The 27369-nt window shown below is 41.8% G+C and overlaps 1 protein-coding gene across 1 annotated transcript in view; it reads right to left on the reverse strand.

The window, feature by feature from the left end:
• SERPINI2 (serpin family I member 2) overlaps positions 1-27369 on the reverse strand; it is a 61441-nt gene that overhangs the window by 17875 nt on the left and 16197 nt on the right. The window contains exons 3-6 of the mRNA XM_040349304.1: positions 21223-21453; positions 11207-11401; positions 8115-8307; positions 6157-6254 (exon numbers count right to left, since the gene is read on the reverse strand). Coding sequence (XP_040205238.1) covers positions 6157-6254; positions 8115-8307; positions 11207-11401; positions 21223-21453 — 717 coding nt within the window. The remainder of the gene's footprint in view (positions 1-6156; positions 6255-8114; positions 8308-11206; positions 11402-21222; positions 21454-27369) is intronic.

Consider the following 27369-nt stretch of genomic DNA (forward strand, 5'->3'; position numbering starts at 1 on the left):
TTTAGTCCGTGGGCCTTGTGTTTGACACCTGTGCTTTAAAGGATCTTTACATTCAAGAATGAGCAACCACCATGCAATACAGGATATAACTTATGTATTTTCTTAAAGTGGGTGTTTCTAGGCAGACAGCATTTGCATGCAGACCACCCTAAGTAATACCCACATGTGCTGCTGAGCCTTCATAAGAAGTGTAATCCAATGGATGACAGTAGTGGGCCAGGGACATTATGCAATGATCTTTCCTTCAACCACAGGCTGAAGGAAAGAAAAAATGCTGGGTTCCCCCATCAATACAGTCAGTATTGATGGGGGAATCCCTCCCACAGCACTATTTTGTTCTGCCTATGGGCGGGGCCTACCTGCACGTGGAGGTACCCTTTGCATTGAGAACGCTCATCAATGCCCGGGACCAGATGGAGACTGCGGTCAGCGTATCTCTGTTACCTCACTCCCAGTAACTGAATAGGGTCCCTCCGAGCATATAGCGCAGACCTCATGCATGCTCATTTGCACCTTTCTTCCCATAACCTCAGGCCATAGATCTCTGTAATGAGGGTTCAATTCTGGTTGCTATTGGATATGACCTGTGACCTTACCAGGAGGGAGGGGGGTGCAGATACCTGTATAATACAGGTATTTGCACTTACTTACGGGAATAGACTCCTGCGGTAGTCACGCCCCTTTGCGTCACCCCCCGCTATTTTCTGGGAAACACACTGGTCCCAGCAGACAGCGGGGACGAGTGATGGCACGCCGCGCTGCTCACGCATACGCAGTAGGGAACACTTCACTTCCTGATTCCCTCACTGAGGATGGCGGCGGGGGCAGCCGAGAGACGAGCGATTGCTCAGCCTTGGCTGCCGACATCAGGGGCGCGCTGGACAGGTAAGTGTCCATTTTTTAAAAGTCAGCAGCTGCAGTATCTGTAGCTGCTGGCTTTTAAAAAAAAAATTGGGGTGGACCTCCTCTTTAAGTACTTTGTGTTACTTTGTAAAAAGAAAAAGTAGACAATGGGGGTTGATTTGCTAAAACTGGAGAGTAACAAATCTGGTGCAGCTAGCCAATCAGCTTCCAACTTTCTCTTGTTCAATGAAGCTTTGACAATAAAACCTGGAAGCTGATTTCGCCAGATTTTGCACTCTTCCATTTTAGTAAGTCAACCCCAACGAAAGCAGGAGCAAAGTCAGAATCATTGTTCCAAGTCAATGACTTAAAGCGGGGTTCCAACCACAATTAGCATTTTTTAAATGTATGTCCTTTCATCCTACGTTTTTATAATATAAATCCGGTCACTTACTATTTTACAATCCGCCGCCGCTCCGCATAGATATTCAAAAAAGATAGTTTATAAAACTATATCTACACCGTTGTCATTTTGCTTGTGTGCATTGTGAAGCCCACAAGCACTTACTTCCTGGAAGTCTTGGATGGGGAGTGATAATTGGGTAGCACACTGCATCCTGGGAAATGATGACACACATTTCCCAGGAGCATTAGAGGGAGATGATGTCAGGATCCTAGGTGATTCCAAAGGCAGATTTTGTGGGACTGCACAGCAACAGGCATTTCCAGATGAGTAAAACATTTTTTTTTTCTTTTTTTCTTTTTTAGGTCTAATGAGCACAATAATGGAAATATTTTTTTTTTGGGATGGAAACTCCACTTTAAAGTAGATAAGCTAGAAGAGAATAGACTCAGGGATAACAGGGACTTAATAAATTATAATAAACGGGACAAACTGACAGGCAATCAGGGAGGGGGAGGGCGGGGGGTGTATGACAGTGAACTTGACTGTACACCCCCCAGGAAATCATTTTTTTGCAGCTTAATTGGCAGTATGTGTGAATGAGGGGTCACCCAATTCATACAGCCCCCCAATACTGTTCAAATGTCAGAAGCTCCCCTCTGAAGTGCAAATGCACTAGGTAGCCATTAGGTCCATAAGCTGCAATAAATGTCCAGATGCCAAAAGTAAATAGCATAATTTGTAGGACAGCAGAGGTTAAATATCTAGCAGGTAGCAGACTGTCTATGATGCAAGAGAGCAGATAGGAAGGCAGCTGCATTTATGACAGTTGGCATAGGTAAGCAGGCTGCCGCAAAGGATAAAGGCAATAGTGCAGACAGTCACTCAGCGGGTATAGTTACTGAGACCATTCTCTAAGCTGTTAGCTATAGTATCACAAAATATGTACTGCACAGTAGTCAGCGTGGCTCTCTCACCCACAGATAGCCATTCCACACTCCTACCACCTTCCAGTTATAATCAAAGCTCTGCACCATCCATGTCTCCATGTCTTATAGCTAAAAGTTCCCAAGAGACAACTTTACCATTTAACGATGTGTGTGAATGTTGTATTATATAATGCTATTATAAGAAGTTTCCCTTTAAGCAGGAATGATGGTATGCCCGCCATCTTAAAAGGGGACGTTCCTCACTTGCCAGCACATCCTGAACAAGCCATAGTTATGTCCAGCATAGCAGCATGGCCTGCCTGCTAAGGAGATACCAGCCTGTATGCAGTAGCGGCTGGTGGTATATTTTTTGGGTGGGGCGGCAAACAATCCAACCGCTGCCACAACCCCCCCTGTCAGTCGGTCGGGTCACAGGCACTCCCACTCCTTCGCCCTGGTTAGTTGGTTGGTCACCAGCCCCACATTTACCCCATCTAGGTCGCGGGCAGCGCTTCCTCCGGGTGGTGCCTCCTCCTCTCGGTGCTATTCGCTATTGTCACACAACTGGGTGGGCTCAGGGCACAATGTTCTGCGCCCCGAGCCCACCCTTTTTTGAATACTATTAGAGCCTCTGGCTTTAATCATGTGCTTCCAAAAAAAATAAAAAAACATTGGATTCCATGTGTCCAGTGCCCTGCATGTAGATTAGGGGGCCAGACACCCCTGTATTACAGGCCACCAATGCCTATATGCCTGATGTGCTGGGCTTTTATTGTTTTGGGCACAATCGATTAAAAATTAAGGTACAGGAACTACACCAAATGTTATCTCTCTAACCTTTTGAAGCTCACAGCTTAGAAACATTCCAATCCTTATGTAACAATGAGCCTTGGGTAGTCACTACCTGCTGGTTGTTTCTCAGTACTGCAGCTCACGTCTCTGCAGTGCACATCTGACCTAATCAGTAAATCTTAAGTAGACTGCTTAACATTCAGCTTGTGCATAAAATTAATGGCCTTGGATTAAAACACTGTAAAGAAAGGCCTCTCTTATCCCCTTTAATTCATGAAGCCATTTAATGAGTAAAACATCATTTTTAAATGAATGTGATCCAATAGCTAGGTCAATCATTTTTGTAGGCACCTGAATTTTTTTTTCCTATTTTTTATTTTATCAAACAGAGATATACAAACAAAAGTAAGCGCAAAGTACAGAGGGCATAGTTGCCACTCATACAACATAACATTGTAATACAGAAAACTGTCAAGGCCTAGTGTATACATTTAGATCAGGCCTTGATGACCCAGACCAACCTACCCCAAATGGGTTCAAACTGTAGGACTGGTAAGGTATCACGATAAACACTATGCTGCACTACACCAAGATGCTGCTCAGAAGGATAAATACAGAATTTCAAATACTCAAGTAAGTTTAAATACTACAATCTTTTAGGTAAGAGGAGGAGGCTCTAGGATGGGATACCCATGCTCTCCATTTTCTCCTGAAGGTGGTAGTTGAGTGGTTTTTGTAAGCTAGTAGTAGTTGAAATTGTGCTTGGGAATTGAATCTATTTATGACCGTAGAAATATTGGGTGCTTCTGTGGATTTCCAGGGTTTCGCAATTGTAAGTCTCGAGGCTATTCAAATATGGGTCACAATGGTTCTATACATGGTGGGATATTTCTCGAGATCAATGCCTAATAAGGCTGAAGCAGGTGTAAGCGAGAGAAGGTTACCTGTGATGTCAGCTATAAAGGCTGAGATTGAGTTCCAAAAGCTTCTCAAGGTTTTGCAACTGCAGAGAGTATGTACAAGATTCCCAGTTTGCTCATTACACCTCCAAAACATGTCAGATGTGGTTGGGTAGATTTTGGAAAGTCTGTAAGGGGTTAATTACCACCTATTAGTTATTTTTTGGGCGTTATCCCAGTGTTCGATGCATGAGGATGCTTTGTTAATTATCTGGAAAGATTTCTTCCATTGATCCCAGGAAAAGTTTACATTGAAGTCTTTCTCCCATTTTTACCATATGAGCATTCTTGCCTTCTGGTTGAGATGAAAGAATGTCATAGAAGAAAGAGATGCCTTTCTTAATACTTCCCGTTTGTTGGGATAAATATTCCCATATTATCGATGGTATTTCTATTTTATTATCTGGGTTGAATTCTTGATACAAAAAAATCACTGGCGCTCTATGGGAAAAGCTTATTATCCAACATCATCCATAAAAACCCTCGTATGGGCTGTGACCAGCCAGTGCTGCAGAATTACAGGTACCCTGAAGTACCAGTCATACAAAAAACACCAAAAGAAACTCTGCGCACATGGGAGTTCAGCAACTTAAATCAACTCCAAATTCATGGGAGAAAAAACATACAATAAAATCTCTATTTTTGGGAAGAGCCAGTCTTTTTAATAAGAAGTAGTTTCAAAATTTCCACAGCACAGCACAGTCCAAAATATATGGTGTGTAAGTTAAAGCTTTAACTTACACACCATATATTTTGGACTGTGCTGTGCTGTGGAAATTTTGAAACTACTTCTTATTAAAAAGACTGGCTCTTCCCAAAAATAGAGATTTTATTGTATGTTTTTTCTCCCATGAATTTGGAGTTGATTTAAGTTGCTGAACTCCCATGTGCGCAGAGTTTCTTTTGGGTTGAATTCTTGCAAACGCTTACACCTACCCAGCTTGTCCAGAATAACATTTTTATAAATCATAGGTAAATTATCGTATAAATGATAACCTTGTTTGGTCCAATTGTCTACTGATAACCGTATCTTACAATAATTAATCATTTCTGTAGGGAGACATAATCTGGATTTCTTCCCTATGGGCCAGATTCACATAGAAGACAGTGTAAAGCAATTACACCTGTCGGATCTTATGGCTATCTATGCGTAACGCATAGATAGAAACAGAGATACGACGGCGTATCAGCAGATACGCCGTCGTATCTCCACTGTGAATCTGGCCCTATATGTCTAGTTTTAGATAGTATGTGTTTCCAAGCAAATAATGTGGCCTTAACACTAAGTAAATTAGGGTTGACTACTTTTGGAAATACAGCATTAGCTAGTGCTAGAGCATACAAGTCAGGTCTTGTACACACGATCAGTCCAAACTGATGAAAACGGACTGATGATCTGATGGACTGATGGTCTGATGGACTGATGGACTGAGGGTCTGGTGGACTGATGGACTGATGGTCCGATGGACTGATGGTCCGATGTGCGTACACACCATCAGTTCAAAAACCAACGTGGTGACGTAAAACACAACAACGTGCTGAAAAAACAAAGTTCAATGCTTCCAAGCATGCGTCGACTTGATTCTGAGCATGCGCGGGTTTTGAACCAATGCTTTTGCGTATTAACCATCGGTTTTGACCGATCGGTCATCAGTTCATCAGTCCGATTTTAAAGCAAGTTTTAAAACTTTGGTCTGAAGGACAAAAGTCCGATGGGCCATACACACGGTAGGTTTGGACTGATGAAACTGAACCTCGGTCCGTTTTCATCAGTTTGGACTGATCGTGTGTACAGGGCCTCAGAGTTCTTAGTGGAGTTTTGTTCTATGTTCAACCATATTAATTTGTCTTTCTGGGGAGAGAACCAGTACTTCATCTGATGTAAGATGGCAGCATAATAGTAATTCCTGATATCTGGTAAATTCATGCCTCTGTGAGTTTTAATGGTGGTTAGGATGGGAAATGCAATCCTTGTTTTTTTTTTATTCCAAATAAATTGTTTAAGTTTGGTATTTAATTGTTGAAAAAAATTGGCAGGTATAAGGATAGGAAGGGACCTAAAATAATAAAGTATTTTTGGCAATGTCTGCATCTTAAATGCAGCTATTTTCCCAACCCAAGATAGTTGAATCTTCTGTATGTTTATTAGGTCTTGATTAATACGATCTAAAAGGGGAGGAAAGTTAATTTCAGGCACCTGAACATTTTTGACAACATTGGTATAAGTCACCTGTTATTCCTGAAAGATCGCAATTTTGGTCGAACACATTGGTCACTTTTAGGTTCAGCAGAGCAGGCTTTAAATCAACCTTTTGTTCTATTTTAAATCTGCAAAGATAAAAATTACAGAATATTCAAATGATACACTTATCTAGCCTATCACTTTCAGAACCTATTCTTGGTGTGTGATTATGCCATATCCAGTAAGCAAGCAAGCCATAATAGGGACATGCCACACTGCTCACGAAAAGTTTTAGCAATGTTTTTGCCTAAGGGTAGCTTGAATCTGATTTGTTTGTTGATACACATTACGGTTTAGATATTGGATATGTCACATGATCTAGCTACTCTCTGTACTTTCCATAGTCTACATTTTACCACTGATGGTTTTCGTCAAAAATGTGCTGTAATGTCATAGAAATGTGTTCTGTTGCATACCTGTAAATAAAGAATTAAAAAAAAGCACATAGTAGTAGTAGTGCAGAAACCAATCAAATATCAGATTTAGAAGGGCTGTTCCGGGCAAAAAAATAAGCTGCTGTCGGGTGCTGCCGCCGCCATTGCGGGTAAGAGAACCCAGCAGTGTAGCCTTTCGGCGTCACCCTGGGAACCCCACTACACATGCGCGAGGCCCGCTCCTCTCTCCTATTAGCCCAGCGGCCAGGGGAAGAGGAGGAGGGAGCCCTGCTGTGACATCACAGCCGCGACTCCCGGAAGTGGGGAAGGATACCTATCGTTGACAGGTATCCTGTCCCCCTCCCCCCGAAAGGTGCCAATTGTGGCACCGGAGGGAGAGAGGAATCCGATGAGTGGAAGTTCCACTTTAGAGTGGAACTTTGCTTTAAATTTACCTTTTTTTTAATACTGACCTGTATATAACTAGTAACATTGGGGCATCACATATAGTTCTTACCTCGGACACACTGATAAATTACCTTCTATGTTTTATTCATAAGCCCATCAAAGCAAAGCCAAGGAAAGGATTATATCTGTGTTTTATAAAAAAGGACGGAGGCTTATGACATGCACTACTAACTTTTGGCAATATAATGGAAGGATGAAGGTCTTTATAGAGCTATATAGGAAACATTAAAGCGGGGGTTCACCCTATAAACCCCAAAAAAATAAAAAATTTCTTCTACCATAAAATCAGGCATTGTAGCGCGAGCTACAGTATGCCTGTCCCGATTTTTTTATCCCCGTACTCACCGTGTACTCGTACATCGAAGATACCGACTCCCCTCGGGGAATGGGCGTGCCTATGGAGACGGAGGATGATTGACGGCCGGCTCTGGCGCGTCACGCTTCTCCGGAAATAGCCGAAATAGGCTTGGCTCTTCACGGCGCCTGCGCATAGCCTGTGCGCAGGCGCCGTGAAGAGCCGAGACCTACTCCGGCTGTCTTCGGGGAGAGTGACGTGCCAGGGCCGGCCGTCAATCATCCTCCCTCTCCATAGGCACGCCCATTCCCCGCGGGAGCCGAAATCTATAATGTACGAGTACACAGTGAGTACGGGGGTAAAAAAATCGGAACAGGCATACTGTAGCTCGCGCTACAATGCCTGTCTCGATGGTAAAATCGTGTCACTGAGGGTGAACCACCGCTTTAACCAGGTTCCCATGCAATCAAGGATGGGATGGGGGGCCTATAAACGACTACATATACATAGTACTGGTTAGATGAAAAGTTGTGACACTGTCATGCTTTCCCCCGGTGATATGGACTGATTAGTAACACTGAACTATGTTGGTGACATTCTACTCTGAATGGCCACAAGTTGAGATATGACTTCTGATGAAGTGTCCCAACCTATTTTAAAGGGTGGTATATGAGAGATCACAGGTATAAGTTAATCCATGAATATCTAAATGCTACCAGAATTGTCACCCTTAGCTATATCTAACTTGAGGTTTAAGTTGAAATTGATACAAATTAGAGTATAAAAAAAACATTTTAATGTTAACTCACCTAGGCAAGCTAATTTCAACCTTTTCCTCTGTCATCTTTGTGTTCCAGCCCCTTAGTACTGGTTCTGTCAACTTGTTTTCAAGATCCTCTATTTCCACATTTTCTTCTGGGAGAGCTAGTACTAAGCTGAGCTTGTCTCCTTTGTATGGAAGTTCCAATACCTTGTAATTCAATTCATTTTCAGAAAAATATCCTGAAAAAAAAGAAAAAAACCCTGGGGTAAGAGGACACTGCAATGCAATCTGGGTGTATATTATAGCACTAAAATGTGATGATTTTTCACATACAATGTACATCTTAGCACTCATATACATAGCGTCATTCAACCTGGAAGACTGAATATGCTGTGAGTGCAGAGAGTATTGACTTGCCCTAAGGGGGCATTGCCACACCAACCTGCACTCACAATATAGTGATAAATTCAGCACTGTTCTTTGCATCACTGAAGACCACCCATTGTTGGAGATATTAGGAAAACAAACTATATATGTAGCAAGTAAAAATTGAGGCACTGGATTAAAACCATTAATAGATGATAGACGTTTAATGCATTACATGTATTTAGCAGCATCAAGTGTTTGGGTTTTAATTAATTTCATTGGCCAAAATAATCAGGCCAAGGCGATTGCAGTCGGCAAGAGCAGAACGGGGGAATGCCTTTGTAAACAAGGCATTCCCCTATTCTGCCTAGTGACACTGTCACTGATGACCGTTCCCGGTGATCGGGAATGGTCATCAGTGACATGTCACGTGTAGCCACGCCCCCTAACAGTAAGAATCACTTCTAGGGAACACTTAACCCCTGCAGCGCCACCTAGTGGTTAACCCCTTCACTGCCAGTGTCATTTTTACAGTAATCAGTGCATTTTTATAGCCCTGATCGCTGTAAAAATGACAATGGTCCCAAAATGGTGTCCGATGTGTCCGCCATAATGTCGCAGTCACGATAAAAATCACTGATCGCCGCCATAACTAGTAAAAAAAAAATATTAATAAAAATGCCATAAAACAGTCCCCTATCTTGTAGAACCTATAACTTTTGCGCAAACCAATCAATAAATGCTTATCGCTTATTTTACCAAAAATATGTAGAAGAATACTTTTTTATATATTTTTTGGGGATATTTTTTTTACATTTTTTTGTTTATAGTGCAAAAAATAAAAATCGCAGAGGTGATCAAATACCAACAAAAGAAAGCTCTATTTGTGGGAAAAAAGGCACGTCAATTTTGTTTGGGAGCCACGTCCCAGGGCCATGCAATCGTCAGTTAAAGCAACGCAGTGCCAAATTGCAAAAAGTGGCCTGGTCTTTAACCACCAAAATGGTCTGGGGCTTAAGCGGTTAAAATCACTTTAATGAATAAAGCACAAAGCACAAATTCGGGGGAAATGGCTGAACATTCAAATTGAACACAACTTCACTTTATGAACTTAAAGGGTCACTAAAGGAATTTTTTTTCTTTAAAAACACAAACATATCATACTTACCTCCACTGTGCAGTTCGTTTTGCACAGAGTGGCCCCGATCCACGTCTTCTAGGGTCCCTCGGCGTCTGTCTCTGGTCCTCCTTGCAAGAACTCATCACCTTCATGCGAGAGAGCTCGCATGGTGATGAGTCCTTGCGGGCGCGCTGCCGTAATACAGCAAGCGGCCATAGCCGCTCACTGTATTACTGCGTCACTGGATGTATTACTGCGTCACTGGACGCCAGCCAATGGCTGCGCTGCTCTCAATCCATCCGCTCTAGCCAATCAGCGGCCAGGCTGAGCGGCGAAGTGGATCTCGGGACCGAGCGTGGGACTTTTGAAGGGTCAGGTAAGTAAAACGGGGGCTCGGGGGGGGCGTCATCATCAGATGTTTTTTCACCTTAATGCATAGATTGCATTTTTTTTTCCTTCACAACTCCTTTAACTAAGTAAATATTCTATACCCCTTTAGTAGATCAATGCAATATCATGTTTACAGTATGGGGTCAGTCCCAGACAGGTTTGATTACTCTTTTTTTACCAAAGGAGCTGATGTGTCTGACAGTATTTTTTGGCTACCCTGACTTCCTCTGATCTTCTCAATCAGTTCAAATCCAACTAGGAACCTATTTATATGGATTTTTTGGCCTGGATTTACATACATCGGCGCATATATATGCCGCCGTAGCGTATCTCTTTTACGCTACGCCAACGCAACGCAGAGAGGCAAGCATGGAATTCGCAAAGCAAATGCTCCCAACGTTGCGCCGGCGTAACGTAAATTCGTAGGCGTAAGCCAGCCTAATTCAAAGTAGGTGGAAGTGGGCGTGATCCATTTAAATGAAGCGTGACCCCATGCAAATGATGGGCCGAACGAACAGCGCATACGCAGTCCCGTGGACGCATTCCAGTGCGCATGCTCAGAATCACGTCGAAAATACTCCCTAAGATACGTCGAATCACTGCCTACGACGTGAACGTAACCTACGCCCAGCCCTATTCACGTACTACTACGTAAACAATGTAAAATACGACGGCTGTTCCCTGATCCATTTCTTTGCATGAGTTGCGCCTCATAGAAGGGGAATAACTATACGCCGGACGTAAGCCTTACGTAAACCGCGTATATTAATGCGCCAAACGCAAGTACGTATCTCATTCATTTGCATATTCAAATCGAAAATCAATGGGAGCGCCCCTTGCGGCCACCGTAAATATGCGCCCACGATACGACGGCGTTGGAAACTTACGTCGTTCGTAGGAAGCCTATTTTTAGGCGTATCTAGGGCACGGCGCACATATACGACGGCGCACACTTACACTTACGCGGCGTATCTTGAGATACGCCGGCGTAAGTGCTACGGGAATCCGGGCCTTTGTATACATAGTAGCAAAATATATCAACACCCAGACAGCTGAGCTTGATTGTGAATAGATTCTGTAGTTGATAGCTAGGTAGTCTAAGGCAGTTACATTTTGTTCTTGAACAGATTGGATGAAACAGAAAAACATAGCTTTTGGGTGTTTCTGCTTCATTGCTGTCCCATCTGTTAAAAGCAACATTTAAAATTTGTTAAGTGTACTATATACTGAACATGTTTTTTTTCCTTGAACACTTGAATTACCGATCTTTGTTGCTGTTTGGAGATGCATCATTGGTATCTTGGTTACATTGCCTTTCTTTACTCTGAAGTCTTGTGGGTGAGTGGCATCTGGGCTAAACTTGTATTTCCATTCTCCTCTGAAGTAAATAGCGTTTACCAAAACAAGTTTTGTGAGTGGCTCAATGTCTCCACTTGAGAACATGTGTTTGATTTTTCCTGTACAGAAAAAATGTAAAAAATATTGAAAAATATAACTGTGTGAGCCAGCTGTAAACCCTATTCTAAAAGGCACCTTTTGTTGAAGGTTTTTATATGATGCTCATAGCAATCATTTATAAACTTGTGTCTTTCATTTGGATAAAAAGATGGCATGCTCTGAAAATGTTTGTCTTTCATTTCATTTTTTCTGACATTTTTGTTAATAGATTTTACCAGCAACCATTTAGGAAATTGAATTACTTGATAACAATGAAGAGAAATACATACAAAACCCTAATGACTTGTACACACGATCGGAATTTCCGATGGAAAAAGTCAGACGGAATTTTTTTATCGGATATTCCGACCGTGTGTGGGTCCCATCTGACTTTTTTCCGTCGGAGTTTAGAAATAGAACATGTTTTATTTTATTCCGATGGAAAAAAATCCTATTGGAAATTCTGGTCGACTGCGACGGAGAAAAAAACAAGCATGCTCAGAATCAACTCGACGCATCGGAAGCGTTGAACTTAATTTTTCTCAGCTCGTTGTAGTGTTTTGCGCCACCGTGTTTTGGACGGTCGGAATTTGGTCTTACAGTGTGTATGCAAGACAGCTTGAACAGATTCCGATGGAAGATTCCATCGGATTTTATCCCATCGGAAATTCCGATCGTGTGTACAGGGCATAAGTAACTGCAAAAACTTCATAAAACCTAGCTTTTATAAAACACAAATTTACTTGGCTATATTTAAAAAAGGAAACATGGCAGCTCAAACTGTAAATATGGTGTTCAACGTTAAAGCATAATATTAATTATTCATAGACTTTAGGCTTCAATCAATCCATAACTATCAAGAAGAGGTGTATTTGGGAAGGGCAGTACTATAAAAGCGCATAGAAGAAAACTCTCTAACACTCAATCCCACTGCCCAGAAAATGGGACTTATTGGAAGACACTGCAAGGATCACTGTAAATAAAGCAGAGTACTTAGTTGCCTATGTTTGCTGGTATATGTGGAAACTTACCATCAAGGTACCATCTAGGTGAAGTGTATTTCCTACTAAAATTAGTGAGGAAACCAATACTGAGACATATGGATGTAGAGAGATGCAGTTTAGTCTCCATTCTGTAGGTGGCACTGTGTAGCTGTGCCGCTAAACAGATGAAGAGAAGGATTAGAGGAACATTGGGCCAAATCCTCAAAGGAGATACGCAGGCGGAACTGCTGTTCAGCCTGCGTATCCCTGTGCCTATCTTTGGAACTGATCCTCAGAAGCAGTTTTCCAAAGATAGGCAGAAGATCCGACATCTGTAAAAGACTTCCACTGTCAGATCTTAGGATGCAGTACCGCCTCCGCCGCTGGGGGCATTTCGCGTTGAAATGCCGCTTTGCGTATGCAAATGAGGACTTACGGAGATCCACAAAGCTTTTCAGCTTTGTTTTTTCTGCGTGAGTTTACGTTTGCATACGTAAAATTAGGGATGCTTTTACAAAGTGTAAACTAGTTACACCTTGTAAAAACAGACCTTTTTTTCGATCGCCGCTATTTTTTTACAATTTTACATTTTATTTTTCGGCGCGTAGCTTTTTTTTTACCCGACGCAACTTTATTGTCCCGTCGCAATCCACAAAGCCCGGCGTAACGTAATTTCGCGCGCTGCCCGTCGGGAAAATGACGTCACGAGCATGCGCAGTACGGCCGGTGCAGGAGCGCGCCTCATTTAAATTGTCATCGCCCCCTGCAGAAGAGGACCGCCTTGCGCCGGAGACATTTAAGTTACACGGCCAAAAATTTCTAGGTAAGTGCTTTGTGGATCAGGCACTTATAACTTAATGGCACTGTAACTTAAATGGTAAAAGTTAAGTTAGGCTACGTTTTTGTGGATTTGCCCCATTGTTCCTCTGCAGACTCTGTGGGTGTCACCAGGGGAGTAATGGTCTGACTGCACACTGCCACACTGGATGACCAAAATGACCTTCTTTCGTGTGGGCAATGCTTATAAATAGCAGTGGATAGAGTAGGGAAAGGAACCATGCTTGCTAGGGAGAGTGCAATTGTCTTAGGGAAATGTTCCTGCTCAGGAAGGGAAAGATTAGGGATACCATTGTCTGCTCGGTTATCCTCTGGTTTCAAGTACTACTTCATAAGACTCGCACAGCTCTTCCAAGTGTCAGCCACCCCTCTTGTAGATGCTGCTCCGGTAATGTAGGCAGGCCCGGATTTCCCACAAGGCCACTGAGGCCTTGGGGCGGCAGGGCGCCAAGGGGCGGCAGTGGCATGGAGTCCCCCGACGTCCGGAACATACAGTTAAGGGCGGTAAGTTATGGGGGGAATCTGCTCTCTCGTTAACAAGTGATTGTGGCGATGTCGCCAAAATCACTTGTAAAATGTGTGCTCCTGTCCGTCCTCCCCTCTCCCCCCACCCCACATACCTCTCTTTGCTGGCTCTGTCTTCGGGACTCTGTCCTCCCCCCGGCCACCGAGTCTGTCTCCTGTCCCTGCTGCCGATGTACACAGAGATAGGGGAGAGCTGTGCTCTTCCCATCTCAGCTGTGACAGGAGTTCTAGCACAGTGCTAGGACTCCTGTTTTGGAGGTGACAGGGTCAATAAAGAGAACATGTCACTTCCAATTGCTATCACACAGGGAATTGTTTTCTCCTGTGTGATAGCAAAAAAGTTAAGTGAAAAAAATTGATAGAAAATAAATAAATAATAAGAAATAATAAATAAATTAATAAAATAAAGTAAAGAATAAGAAAAATAATAAGAAAAATAATAAGAAAATTATACAAAAAAGTAAGCGACAAGCTACAAAAAAAGTGATAAAAAAGTAAATAAAAATGTGAACTAACCGTGCCGCCCATTCTCCGTTGATTTGGGGGGGGGGGGGCGTTCGGTTGGCAGGGAGGGGGTGCATTGCAGAACCTGGCCTTGGGGCGGCAGGGAGAGCAAATCCGGCCCTGAATGTAGGCTATGCAATGTGACTCCTTTGAAGCTGAAGATCTACCAATGTACCACTAGCTGTTCTGTGCCTTCCACTTTCACAATTACTGCACTTGTACTGTCAGTGGTACTACTTTTGCTACTACAGCCTCGTCTGGAACTGTTGCTTACTGTGTTCTGCTGCAGTTCCTACAGCCACATTACTAGTGCTAGTGATTGCCGATTGTTGCTCAATTTGTTAACTGTTTTACCGGCGACTCAACAAAATAGTAACTGTTCAATTTCTCTCTGGACTTTGGATGCCAGTGTTACAAGTTGGGTACCAACCTACTTGCCCCACCCACATGGAGCAGTCACAATAATTGAAAACATGTTTAGCTACTTTTAGATACAGCAACAAATGAGAGATCCAGACATGTTCATGGCAACTAAAGATCGCTCACCCGTGCATACAAAGAACAACCAAAACTAAAAATGAAAGCAACTCAACCAGTTTGGAAGTTTATGTACAAATACTTTATGTAAAAAAAAAAAAACTTTAAATGCAGGACTCCATAATTCCATTCCCTCAATACATTTAGATTCCACATCTCTAGAATATTTTTCTCTAACTCGAGACTCTACCAAATATCTGAATCCTAGTCCCACCAAGTTTACTGCAACTTCCACCGCCTCAATATTTTGCTAGCGTGACATCCACCTCTACATTACACTACATTTAATATCTCTTGGGTGTTTTTTAGTTTCTATTTTTTTTATATACATATATATATATATATATATATATATATATATATATATATATATATATATATGCTTCTCTTGTGGTCAATCGTTTGCCTGACTTCACTATATTTTCAAACTATATGCACTTTTATTCACCAACTGCTCCATAAATCCTATGTTACACAAGCCTGGGTTTATCCTCCTATATTCTTCAAACTGGCAATAATATTTCACTAATAACCTGCTTATTTGTTTTCATTATTATAACATTATTTAGTTAAAGTGGTTGTAAACCCTAATGCTGCGTACACACAATCGGAAATTCCAACAAGAAAACCGTGGATTTTTTTCAGATGGAATTTTGGCTCAAACTTGTGTTGCATACACACGGTCACACAAAATTCCGACCTTCCAGAATCCGGTGTCGTACAACACTACGACGAGCCGAGAAAAATTAAGCTCATTGCTTCTGAGCATGCGTCAACTTGATTCCGAGCATGCGTGTTTTTTTGCGCTTCGGAATTGCATACAGACGATTGGAATTTCCGACAAGAACTTTTCATGTCTGAAAATTTGAGAACCAGCTCTCAAATCTTTGCTGTCGGAAATTCCGACAGAAAAAGTCAGATGGGGCCTACACACGGTTGGAATTTTTCCGATCGTGTGTACGTGGTATAAGACCCCTTTCATACTCGGGCAGTTTTTAGCTGCTTTAGAAATAGCCTTGGCAAAGTGCCTGAAAACCACCTCCCATTCATTGCAGTGTTTTTTCACACTCAGGCAGTGCGCTTGCGGGACGTTATGAAAAGTCCTGCAAGCAGCATCTTTGGGGTGGGTTGGGAGCACTGTATTTAGCGCTCCCCAAACACCCTGCCCATTGCAATGAATGGGAAGCGCTTCTCAAGTGCCTTAAAAGTGTCTTAAAATCAATTTGAAAGCATGGCAAAACAGGACTTTTTAAAAATTTTGGGGGGTAAAAATCTCCCTGCTTGCCCTAAAGTGGCGCAAAAAGCGGTACTAAAACTGCGCTAAAGTGCCACAAACGCGAGTGGTGCTTTAGCACTAACAGTCAGAGCTGCCAGTGTGAAAGTTGCCTTACACATATACCCAGTGAAGTGATTAGCCTTAAGCCTCGTACACACGACCGAGGAACTCGACGGGCAAAACACATCGTTTTGCTCGTCGAGTTTCTTGTTAGGCTGTCGAGGAACTCGACAAGCCAATTTTCTCCATTCCCGTCAAGGAAATAGAGAACTTGCTCTCTTTTTGGCTCGACGAGTTCCTCGACAGTTTCCTCGTCGAAAAGTGTACACACGACCAGTTTCCTTGGCAAAAAAAAAACCCAGCAAATTTCTTGCTGGTTTTTGCCGAGAAACTCGGTCGTGTGTACGAGGCCTTAGATGATACACAGACATTAAACAAATCTTGCATATGTTGTACCTGTTTATCTGCAACCATCTCTTCTTTAAATCTTTTTAAAGTTCAGAATTTACACAGCATCTCTGAGTTTCCAGAGGCATGGGACAGGTATCTGACATCACAGAGATGAGAACTGAGTGTAATCTCAGACCTGAGTGGAGGGAAAGGACACACCCCCCTCTACAAAATCTCATAGGGAAACGTGCAGAGCTGAGGTTGTCAATCACAGGCTTTGTGCTGGAACTCCCCTCCCCATCCTCCTCGATCCCTTGGAGTGAGTCAGAAATTACTTATCCAGATAGCAGAGGAACAAGACTGCAGACAGAAATTGCAGTTCTTTTAATTGAAGCAAGTACTCAATATAGAAGGATAGGCTTTGTTTATTTTTCACGGCAGAGCTTTACAACCACTGTAAGACTGCAGCAGGACTTCATCATATTTAGGTGTATTCACAAATTTTCAATATTAATATATATGTGTGTGTGTATGTATATATATATATATATATATATATATATATATATATATATATATATATATATATATATATATATGTATATATACTGTATATATATTGCTTCTTAACTAGGGCTCACAGCTGTCCAGAAACACTATTTCTATACTTTATATAGGATTTTATATAGAGTTTTGTTTATGAACAATCCTCTATGCAGTAGCTGAGACATTATAAAGAGAAAGCATTAAAGCCATTTCTTTATCACATGTAATGTAGTTCTAGAATTCTGAAAGATAGCAGCTTTGAAAATAGCAAAGTAAACTCTCCCAGCATGTACTAATGTCTAGCTGTAATTGTGAGAAGAGAACATGTGGGCTCGATTTATCTCGCTGACCACTGATGCATTGAGAGAAATACTTGGTTACCAGGATATTTTTCCATGGTCTTATGTGAAAGGTTATACAAATGAACAGATGGGACCTGTGGAGTTACTGCACACAGTGGATGAAGGCTGAGTGTGATGCTAAGGGAAAAATATTTTTATGAAAGGTTCCTTAAACGAGGAGCATCTTTCTAAGTTCATATACCAAGTGTCGTTAAAATGACCAAATTACTTACAAACCTCTTGACCTCAACAGGATTCAAAAACAACCTTTAGCAAGTGATTTTACAGGAATAACAGAACATGAAAATGTGCTCTCTTTTCTATATATTTGAGAAAACGGCTACTGTAGTCTTATTCATAACTTATCATTTATCATGCTCACTTACCATTCTCCTCATCTCTTAATAATCATCCTTCATCATCTCTTGCTCGTCACTTCTTCTGCACCACTTATCACTCACTGCTCACTTCTCATCAGTTATCTTGACTTGGAGTCTTCTATCATCAATTTAAAGCTTATATTGTACCACTCATACCTTGCCACACAGCAATACTCGTGTATGCTTCACATATCACACACTTGAATGGCCTGGCAACTTCTGGAACTTCATGGTGCCAAAAGATTGTATTTAGAGGGCTCTCTTGTTAAATTATGATTTTCAAGCATTAATACAATGCACACATGGGGCTGAATAGCTCACAAACACCAGTATAAAATTGCACTATATTATGACCAAAACAAAGAGCAAAAGAAGAAAAGGTCAAGACTTAAAAAAATCTGTGTAAAATGCAACAATGCTTAGTTGCCATTGTTCCTGGAAAATTAGGACATTTTCCTGCGTCAGAAAAACAATAACTTGGTTCCATTGCGCCTGCCATGGCAACTCATGCCTATGTCCCTTTCCTGCTAAAACATGGTCTCAGCCCTTCCTTCTCTGTGCTGGCAGCTTAGCTGTTAGATAATTTCCAGCTCCCATCTCTCCACAGTGATCCACCTCTTGATGATACGCTCGTCAGCTCTGCCTACTTAATGCCTTCCAGTTCATTTGCTCTTTGCCTTCGCCTGTGTTAACATCACAAGAGACTTTCTCCTGCATTCCTGTTGAAGACCTGCTTGACTACGTTCCCTCTGGCTACAGATCCTGCTTGCTGTACTACTACCTTTATCGCTGACTCTTGGACATTGGCTTGGCCGACTACCCAATCCTGTTACTGAACTCTGGCTATGTTTTGACTACACTTATGCCGCGTACACACGGTTGTTTTTCGGCATGAAAAAAAATGAAATTTTTAAAAACGTCATTTAAACTTATCGTGTGGGCTTCACATCGTTTTTCGGCTTCTGAAAAAAAATTGCTTTTCGGGTTGTAAAAAATGATCGTGTGTGGGCTAAAATTACATTTTAAACCTGCACATGCCCAGAAGCGAGTTATGAGACGGAAGCACTCGTTCTGGTAAAACTACCATTCATAATGGAGTAAGCACATTCATTGCGGTGTAACAGACAAAAAAGCGCGAATCGTCTTTAACTAACACGGAATCAGCTAAAAGCAGCCCAAAGACGAATAGAAGTTCCCCTTCAGAGTGCCGCCGTACGTGTTGTACGTCACCGCGCTTTGTTCATCATTTTTAAAAAACGATGGTGTGTGGGCAACGTCATTTTTAATGATGAAGTTGGAAAAACTTTGTTTTTTGGACATGCTGAAAAATTTCATTTTTTTTCCTGCAGAAAAACGACCGTGTGTACGCGGCATAACTCTGTTTATCTTTTTATTTTTATCATTAAACAGGTGTGATTTAACTGTACTTCTGTCTTGGTCTGATTCATGGTTGACACATGGCTGGTGTTGAACACTACGGAAATTGTGTCCTGCAGAAAGAGGGAAAACTATAAATGTTGTACAGTAAAATTAGGACATGTCAGTGATGGTGAAGGCATGTGAAGGGCATGACCTCGAAACATGTCAGTGTTTAGTGGAGGTACAACTTTTACCAAGTATACAACTTTGGTCCCTCTTTTACACCACCTTGTGACATCTTTATATCTACCTCCTTTCTGGCTCTCCCAGTGTCTACCTCAGTGAATCCAACTTGCCTAACTTTTTCTCCCATTGTTGGCTTCACAATGAGAGAATGTTTAGAAATTATAGATTTTACTGGGTGGTGCAGTGGTTGTACTTTGGCAATATGTCTTGATCAACTCAATTAATTGCAAGTGCAATTTTATACTTTTTCTTTTTATTAAAGTGGTTTAAAGGCTAAGTGTACCTATCCCAGAAAAAAAGCCTATGCAGGTAAAGTGGTTCTTGAGTGAGCTGTTGAAAAATTAAAAGTCAGCAGCTACAAAAACTGTAGCTGCTAACTTTTCATAAAAAGCCACTCACCTGTCCCAGGATCCAGCGCTGTCCTCACCCGGCCAGTTTCTTCACAGGGCTTTGGTCCCCAGTGTCGGCACATTAACTGTAGGCAGTCGGCTGTGACTGTTTGCAGTTTCACAGCCAACTTCTCAATGCCCATGAGTGAGCCACTCTGAGCTATCTGAATGGTCCCGCAGCTTTTTGGGACCTGTGACATGTTCCAGAAGGGTATGGAGATAAAGTAATGCCGCGTACACATGATCGGAATTTCCGACAAGAAAAGCTCGATGTGAACTTTTGGTTGAAAATTCCGACCGTGTGTAGGCCCTATCAGACTTTTTCTGTCGGAATTTCCGACAGCAAAAATTTGAGAACTGGTTCTCAAATTTTCAGACGGGAAATGTTCTTGTTGGAAATTCCAAGCATCTGTATGCAATTACGACGCGCAAAAATCATTGAACTTCATTTTTTTTCAGCTCGACATAGTGTTGTATGTCACCGCGTTCTCGACAGTCGGAATTTCCGACAACATTTGTGTGACCGTGTGTATGCAACACAAGCTTGAGCCAAAATTCCATTGAAAAAAAATCCACGGTTTTCTTATCGGAATTTCCGATTGTGTGTACGCGGCATAAGTAAGTATACATATATATATATATATATTTAAGATTTTTTTTATAAGAGATAAAGGGTATGGCGATCCGACAGGAAGAAAGAGTGGGTACCTGTCAAAACCAGGTACCTGCTCCCCCCCACAAATGATGTGCCAAATGTGAATTTGAAGGAAGGGAGGTGGAGGAAGAACCCCAGTATATATTAAAAAAACTGTGCATCTTTGTTAAATGTTCATTAATTTTATTGCCATACCTACAGTATAGGCCTAGCTGGAAAATTCTCAGTTAGCAGTACCCATGTCCTACCTTGTTGCTAGGACATGAAAATTTTGTTTTTCACTTCTGAAAATGTTGAGGATGAGCATCCAAAGGTTCTCACCTTCTAGCAAAAGGGCAGGACATTGGGCATGCAATCTCGTAGTTTTTCAGCCAGGCTTCCAGGAGGGCCCATATAGCCTACTGGTATGGCAAGAAAATTCATGAACATTTTAAAAAGTTGAATTGTTTTATTTTTGTATATCTACAAGGCTTAAATATCTGCATAGGCTATTTTATGGAAAAGGTAAAATTTAGCCCTGTCTCTGTTATTCATGTTAGGGAATTAGGGAATGTTGCTATAGGTTATAATCCAAAAACATTGAAAATTCAGTTTTTCACTCCTATGTTAGGTCTAATACAGTAACAACTAATCCGGTAGGGACAGTTAAAAAAGTATTTGAATGGTTGGTATCTGATTTATTTTTTTCCTTTGATTTGCATTATGCTAGAGGCATAGTATAAAGCTCAAACAACTTATGTATTACTATGCTAAAATCAGCTTTGCTTCAAGCTCAAGCAGCTTTGCAAGTCTATTTTATTTCATAGAAAGTAAAATGCCTACCTAGAACAAAAAAACTACTATTTATTTATCTTCACAGAATGTATAGATTACCATTTGTTTGTCTTTCTACCCATGCACTTATTATTTTGGCAGATGCTTTCAAATCTTGGAAATTCACCAGCTTTATTTCACTCTTGAAAAAATCCCTGTTGCTATGGAGATACTGCTCCTTCACGTGGAAGCCTTCTTGAAGGTAGAGGGCATTTGCGAGATTAAATGCAAATTCTTTATTTTCTTCTGAAATGACAGAAACGAGCTTTCGGAGCTCCGAAAACTCCTCACCTGAAGACAAGAGATTTGTGTATTAGTAAAATTTTAATGATGAAATGAATGGATATACATTGTACAGTAAAACTTTCCGAATGAAGGCATATCAATGAGGATGAGTCCTCGTCGCCTTTACGTTGACATCACACAATATAGCTAACTCTCTATAAATGCTGCTCCGCTTTCGCGACGTGACAATGCAGCTGAGGATTGTTTTGTGTTAAAGGTAATTGGCTGTGTAAGAAATATGGCGGTACAGAATAATGTTTGTTACTGTAGCAGAGATACAATTAGCTCTCTCTGTCTCCTAAGGGAGTAGCACCACAATTGAGAACAGTGAAAAGCATTTCTGTTACTGAACTGTAAAGGGATGAAAGAGTTGATTTATTAATCCGTGAGAAAAACTGTCCATTCCGGTGCCCTTCTAATAGGAAATCTCGCAGTACAGATGTAATAGAGAGCTGGCAATACATAGTAGTTTGAAAGCTACACGTTTGATCCTTGTCCATACTATGTAGGTGAGCAGCTTACCCTTTGGATTCTACTTGATCTTAAACACCATGCAATGAAATCAAAGAAATGTACTAAGCAATAAATGTGTGGCTCTATTTAATTTTATTTTTTTAAATTGGCACTTTTTTTGTTCAAATTAATGGTCTATAACTTGCTCACACTGGATGTTTTTTTCTTATTACCTGCAAGGTAGTATCATAATGTGCTAGTTTGCATTGCTACCTGAAAACGAAGCATTCCAGCAATGTGATGTCATCGCTGAAGGCCGTTTCCTTTTTTCACACGCCTTGCTTGCAGGTTTGCGGACTATGGCTCTGTGACAGATCCGAGCCGCGATGACATCACATGCGTGCATGAGACACCATTCATGGCACATGGCTCATGCCGTTCTTTCAGAGTGCATGCACCAGTGATGTCCCTGCCTGCTTGTACATTAGTGTAACTTCCGCTCATCGGATTCCTCCCCCCTCCGGTGCCACGATTGGCACCTTTCAGGGGGGTGCAGATACCTACTTGCACCCACTTCCGGCATAGAGCCTGTGGGAAACTGTGGGCAATACGGCACTTCCTGCAAACCCCCCCCCCCGGTTGTGTTCTAGGAAACACACGGCTCCCAGAACACAGCGGGGAACAGTGAGGATGGAGCAGCGCAACTCGCGCATGCGCAGTAGGGAACCAGGCAGTGAAGCCGCAACGCTTCACTTCCTGATTCCCTCACTGATGATGGGGGCAGCCGAGAGACAATCGATTGCTCGTCTTCTGCTGCCGACGTCGCTGGACTCCAGGACAGGTAAGTGTCCATATATTAAAAGTCAGCAGTTGCAGTATTTGTAGCTGCTGGCTTTACATTTTTTTTTTTTACGGCGGAGCTCCGCTTTAACTGCTTCCTGACCGCCGCATGCTGATATAAGTCAGCAGAATGGCACTGTCAGGCAAATGGGAGTATCTGTACGTCCCTTTGAATTTGCCGCCTAGCAGGCACGCTCGCAGGTCATGCAAACTCGTTGTTTGCCAGTGCCCCGCGATTGCGGTGAGGAGAGGCAGAATGAGGAGATGTAAACAAGGCCACGATTGGCACCTTTCAGGGGGGAGGGGGGTGCAGATACCTACTTGCACCCACTTCCGGCATAGAGCCTGCGGGAAACTGCGGGCAATACGGCACTTCCCGCAAACCCCCCCCCGGTTGTGTTCTAGGAAACACATGGCTCCCAGAACACAGCGGGGAACAGTGAGGATGGAGCAGCGCAACTCGCGCATGCGCAGTAGGGAACCAGGCAGTGAAGCCGCAACGCTTCACTTCCTGATTCCCTCACCGATGATGGGGGCAGCCGAGAGACGAGCGATTGCTCGTCTTCTGCTGCCGACGTCGCTGGACTCCAGGACAGGTAAGTGTCCATATATTAAAAGTCAGCAGTTGCAGTATTTGTAGCTGCTGGCTTTACTTTTTTTTTTACGGCGGAGCTCCGCTTTAACTGCTTCCTGACCGCCGCACGCTGATATACGTCAGCAGAATGGCACTGGCAGGCAAATTGGAGTATCTGTACGTCCCTTTGAATTTTCCGCCTAGCAGGCACACTCGCAGGTCACGTGAACTCGTTGTTTGCCGGTGCCCCGCGATTGCGGTGAGGAGAGGCAGAATGAGGAGATGTAAACAAAGCCTAATGACATGGCAGGGATTTACTGCTCCCTGTCATTGGGAGCAGTGATCGCTGTCATGTCACTGGTAGCCCCCCCCCTCCCCACACTTAACCCCTTGCTTGCCCCCTAGTGTTTAACCTCTTCCCTGCCAGTGTCATTTATACAGTAATCAGTGCATTTTTATAGCACTGATCGCTGTATAAATGACAAGGGTCCCAAAATACTTTCAAAAGTGTCCACCATAATGTCGCAGTCCCGATAAAAATCACAGATCACCGCCATAACTACAGTAGTAAAATAAAATAAAAATGCCATAAATCTATCCCCCAATCAATAAATGCTTATTGCGATTTGTTTTACCAAAAAATATGTAGAATAATACATATCGGCCTAAACTGAGTTTTTTTTTTTTTTTATATATATAGACTGCATGAAGGTAAAAAAAAACTTGTGCCATTACAACCACTTTAACAAAGAATGTGCTGTACTCACAGTGCTGTGAAAAAGTATTTGCCCCTTCCTGATTTTTTTTGCATATTTTTTTGCATATTTCTCACACTTAAATGATTCAGGTCATCAAACTAATTTTAATATTACACAAAGATAACCAGAGTAAATCCAAGATGCAGTTTTTAAATTATTATTTAATTTATTATTAAGAGAAGAAAGCTGTTCAATCCTGCCTGGCCCTATGTGAAAAAGTATTTGCTCCCTTCCATGCTGAATCATGAATGAACTGTGATTAACCACCATTTTTTGTAAAGCTGAGTTAAATTTCAGTTGCCACACCCAAGCCTGATTACTGCCTGACCTGTTAAATCAAGCAATCAAAAAGCCACACATCATGCCACAATCTAAAAAAAATCAAGAACAGATTCGAAACAAAGTAATGTACATATATTGGTCTAGGAATGGTTTCAACGCCATTTCTAAGGCTTTGGAACTTCAGTGAACCACAGGGAGAGCCATTTTACACACATGGAACAGTGGTGAACCTTCCCAGGCCTACAAAAATTACTTGAAGAGCATGATGATGTCTCATCCAGGAGGTCATAAAACAACCCAGAACCACATCTAAAGAACTGCAGGCCTCATTTGCCTCAGGTAAGATCAGTGTTCATGATTCAACAATAAGAAAGAGACTGGGCAAAAATGGCATCCATGGGAGAGTTCCAAGGCCAAAGCCACTGCTGACCAAAAAGAACACAAAGGCTCATCTCACATTCAAATGCAGCCTCATCAATGGGCATTGGTGCAGCCTCACCAGTGCCCATCACTGCAGCCTCATCAGTGCAGTCCCATCAGTGCAGCCTCATCAGTGCATCTTCAGTGGCCATCAGTGCCATCTCATCAGTGCCTATCAGTGCAGCCTTATCAATGGCAATCAGTGCAGCCTTATCAGAGCCTATCAGTGCCAATCAGTGTAGCATATTAGGGCAGCTTCATCAGTGCCCATCCATGCAGTTTATTAGTGGCCCTAATTGCAGCCTCATCAATGCCCATCAGTGCAGCCTTATCAGTGCCCACAAGTGCAGCTTCATCAGTGCCCATGAGTGCAACTTATCAGTGCCCAAAAGTGCAGCTTATCAGTGCCCAAAAGTGCAGCTTATCAGTGCCCAAAAGTGCAGCCTCATCAGTGCCTAACAATGCAGCAGGGATTATAGGGTGGAATCAGGAAGGTTGCCAGCCGGAGAACACAGAGCGGGGATCTCCTGCTGTAACACAGCTTGGAGCTGAAATGCTGGTCGCTGTAAAACAAAGTCCTCTCCTCCATTGAACCAGTGTGCTGTCTATCATAGGAGCTGGTCCAGGAGGCAGGACTTTGTTTGACAGTGGCCGGCGTTTCAGCTCCAAGCTGTGTTACAGCGGGAAATCCCCACTCTGTGTGATCCTCCCAATTCCTCCCTGTGACCCCTGCTGCATTAATAGGCATTGGTGAGCACTGATGAGGCTGCACTTATGGGCACTGATATGCTGCTCTGATGGGCACTGATGAGGTCCGGCATTCTGTGTACTCCGGCTGGCAATTTTCCCAATTCTTACTATGACCCCATGCAGTTTTTTTTTTTTGGGCAACAGTGACAGATAGCTGGCAGGCAGCTGGCTTGCCGATGGTGGGTGGGGGGTGTGGTTTTGGAAGGGGGAGTTAGTGTTGGCAGGGAGCAGAGGAGGAGGGAGGAAGATATCACCTCCAATAGGCAGTACAGACTGGGGATCTGTGAGTCCCATCCACCCACTACAGCAAGCAGGGACAGAAATACATCCCTGCTTGCTGTGGATAGAGCTACAAATGGGACGTGCCAAGACTGCCTGGGAAATAGGAGGAATAGCAGCCACTGGCCTTACAAACAGGAAATCACTGGCAGTAACGGTTTTATTTGAAAGTTATCAGACTATTATGCCGCGTACACACGATCATTTTTCGGCATGAATTAAAACAACGTTTTTAAAAACTTAATTTATCGTGTGTGGGCTACTCATAATTTTTCGGCTTCTGAAAAACGACAAAAAAAAAATTCGAACATGCTGCATTTTTTAACGTTGTTTTAAAAAATGGCGTTTTTCGGGTTGTAAAAAATGATTGTGTGTGGGCTAAAACGACGTTTTAAACCCACGCATGCTCAGAAGCAAGTTATGAGACGGGAGCGCTCGTTCTGGTAAAACTACAATTCGTAATGGAGTCAGCACATTCATCACGCTGTAACAGACAGAAAAGCGCGAATCGTCTTTTACTAACACGGAATCAGCTAAAAGAGCCAAAAGGCAATTAGAACTTCCCCTTTATAGTGCCGTCGTACGCGTTGTACGTCACCGCGCTTTGTTCATCATGGTGTGTGGGCAACGTTGATTTTAATGATGAAGTTGGAAAAACTTCGTTTTTTGGACATGCTGAAAAACAACGTTTTTTTTCAAGCCGAAAAATGATCGTGTGTATGCAGCATTACAGAGCTATTACAGAGCAACTACCATAGGCGTGCGCACAGGGTGTGCCAGATGTGCCTGGGCACACCCTAATCACACTGTGCTGCACAGATTCCCCCTGCTGTTTGGCTGCAGAAGTAGGGACTTGGGAATCTCTGTCTTAAAAGTGAAATATCAGGGGTCTGTTTAGACCTCTGATATCTCACCAAAGCCCCCCTAATGGAGCTCCTAAAAATGTATGTAATAAAATAAAAATAATAATAATAATAATATATTTTCAAATAAAATTGTAAAAAAATAGAAACATTTTAAAAAAAAAGTTATGATAATGAATAATAATAAATATATATTATTATTAAATAAAATTGTAAAAAAAAGAAATTTTTTGAAAAAGTTATGATAAAAAATAAATAATAATAATAATAATAATAATAATAATAATAATAATATATTATTATTATTATAAAATACAATTGTAAAAAATAGAAAAATTGTAAAAAAAAGTTATGATAATGAATAATAATAATAATAATAATAATAATAATAATAATAATAATAATAATAATATATCATTATTATTATTATTATTAATTAATAAAATTGTAAAAAATAGAAAAAAAATTAAAAAGTTATGATAAAAAATAAATAATAATAATAATAATAATATATTATTATTAAATACACTTGTAAAAAATAGAAAAATTGTAAAAACAGTTATGATAAAAAAATAATAAAAATAAACTCTATATTTATATATATATATACACACATAAACACACACTCATGTGTGTTTGAGCTTTGGGTGCACACCCTAATGCCATGGTCTGCGCACACCTATGGCAACTACTGAGCTAAGAA

The sequence above is a fragment of the Rana temporaria genome, chromosome 4, assembly GCF_905171775.1.
Source record: "Rana temporaria chromosome 4, aRanTem1.1, whole genome shotgun sequence".
NCBI classification, from domain to species: Eukaryota; Metazoa; Chordata; class Amphibia; order Anura; family Ranidae; genus Rana; species Rana temporaria.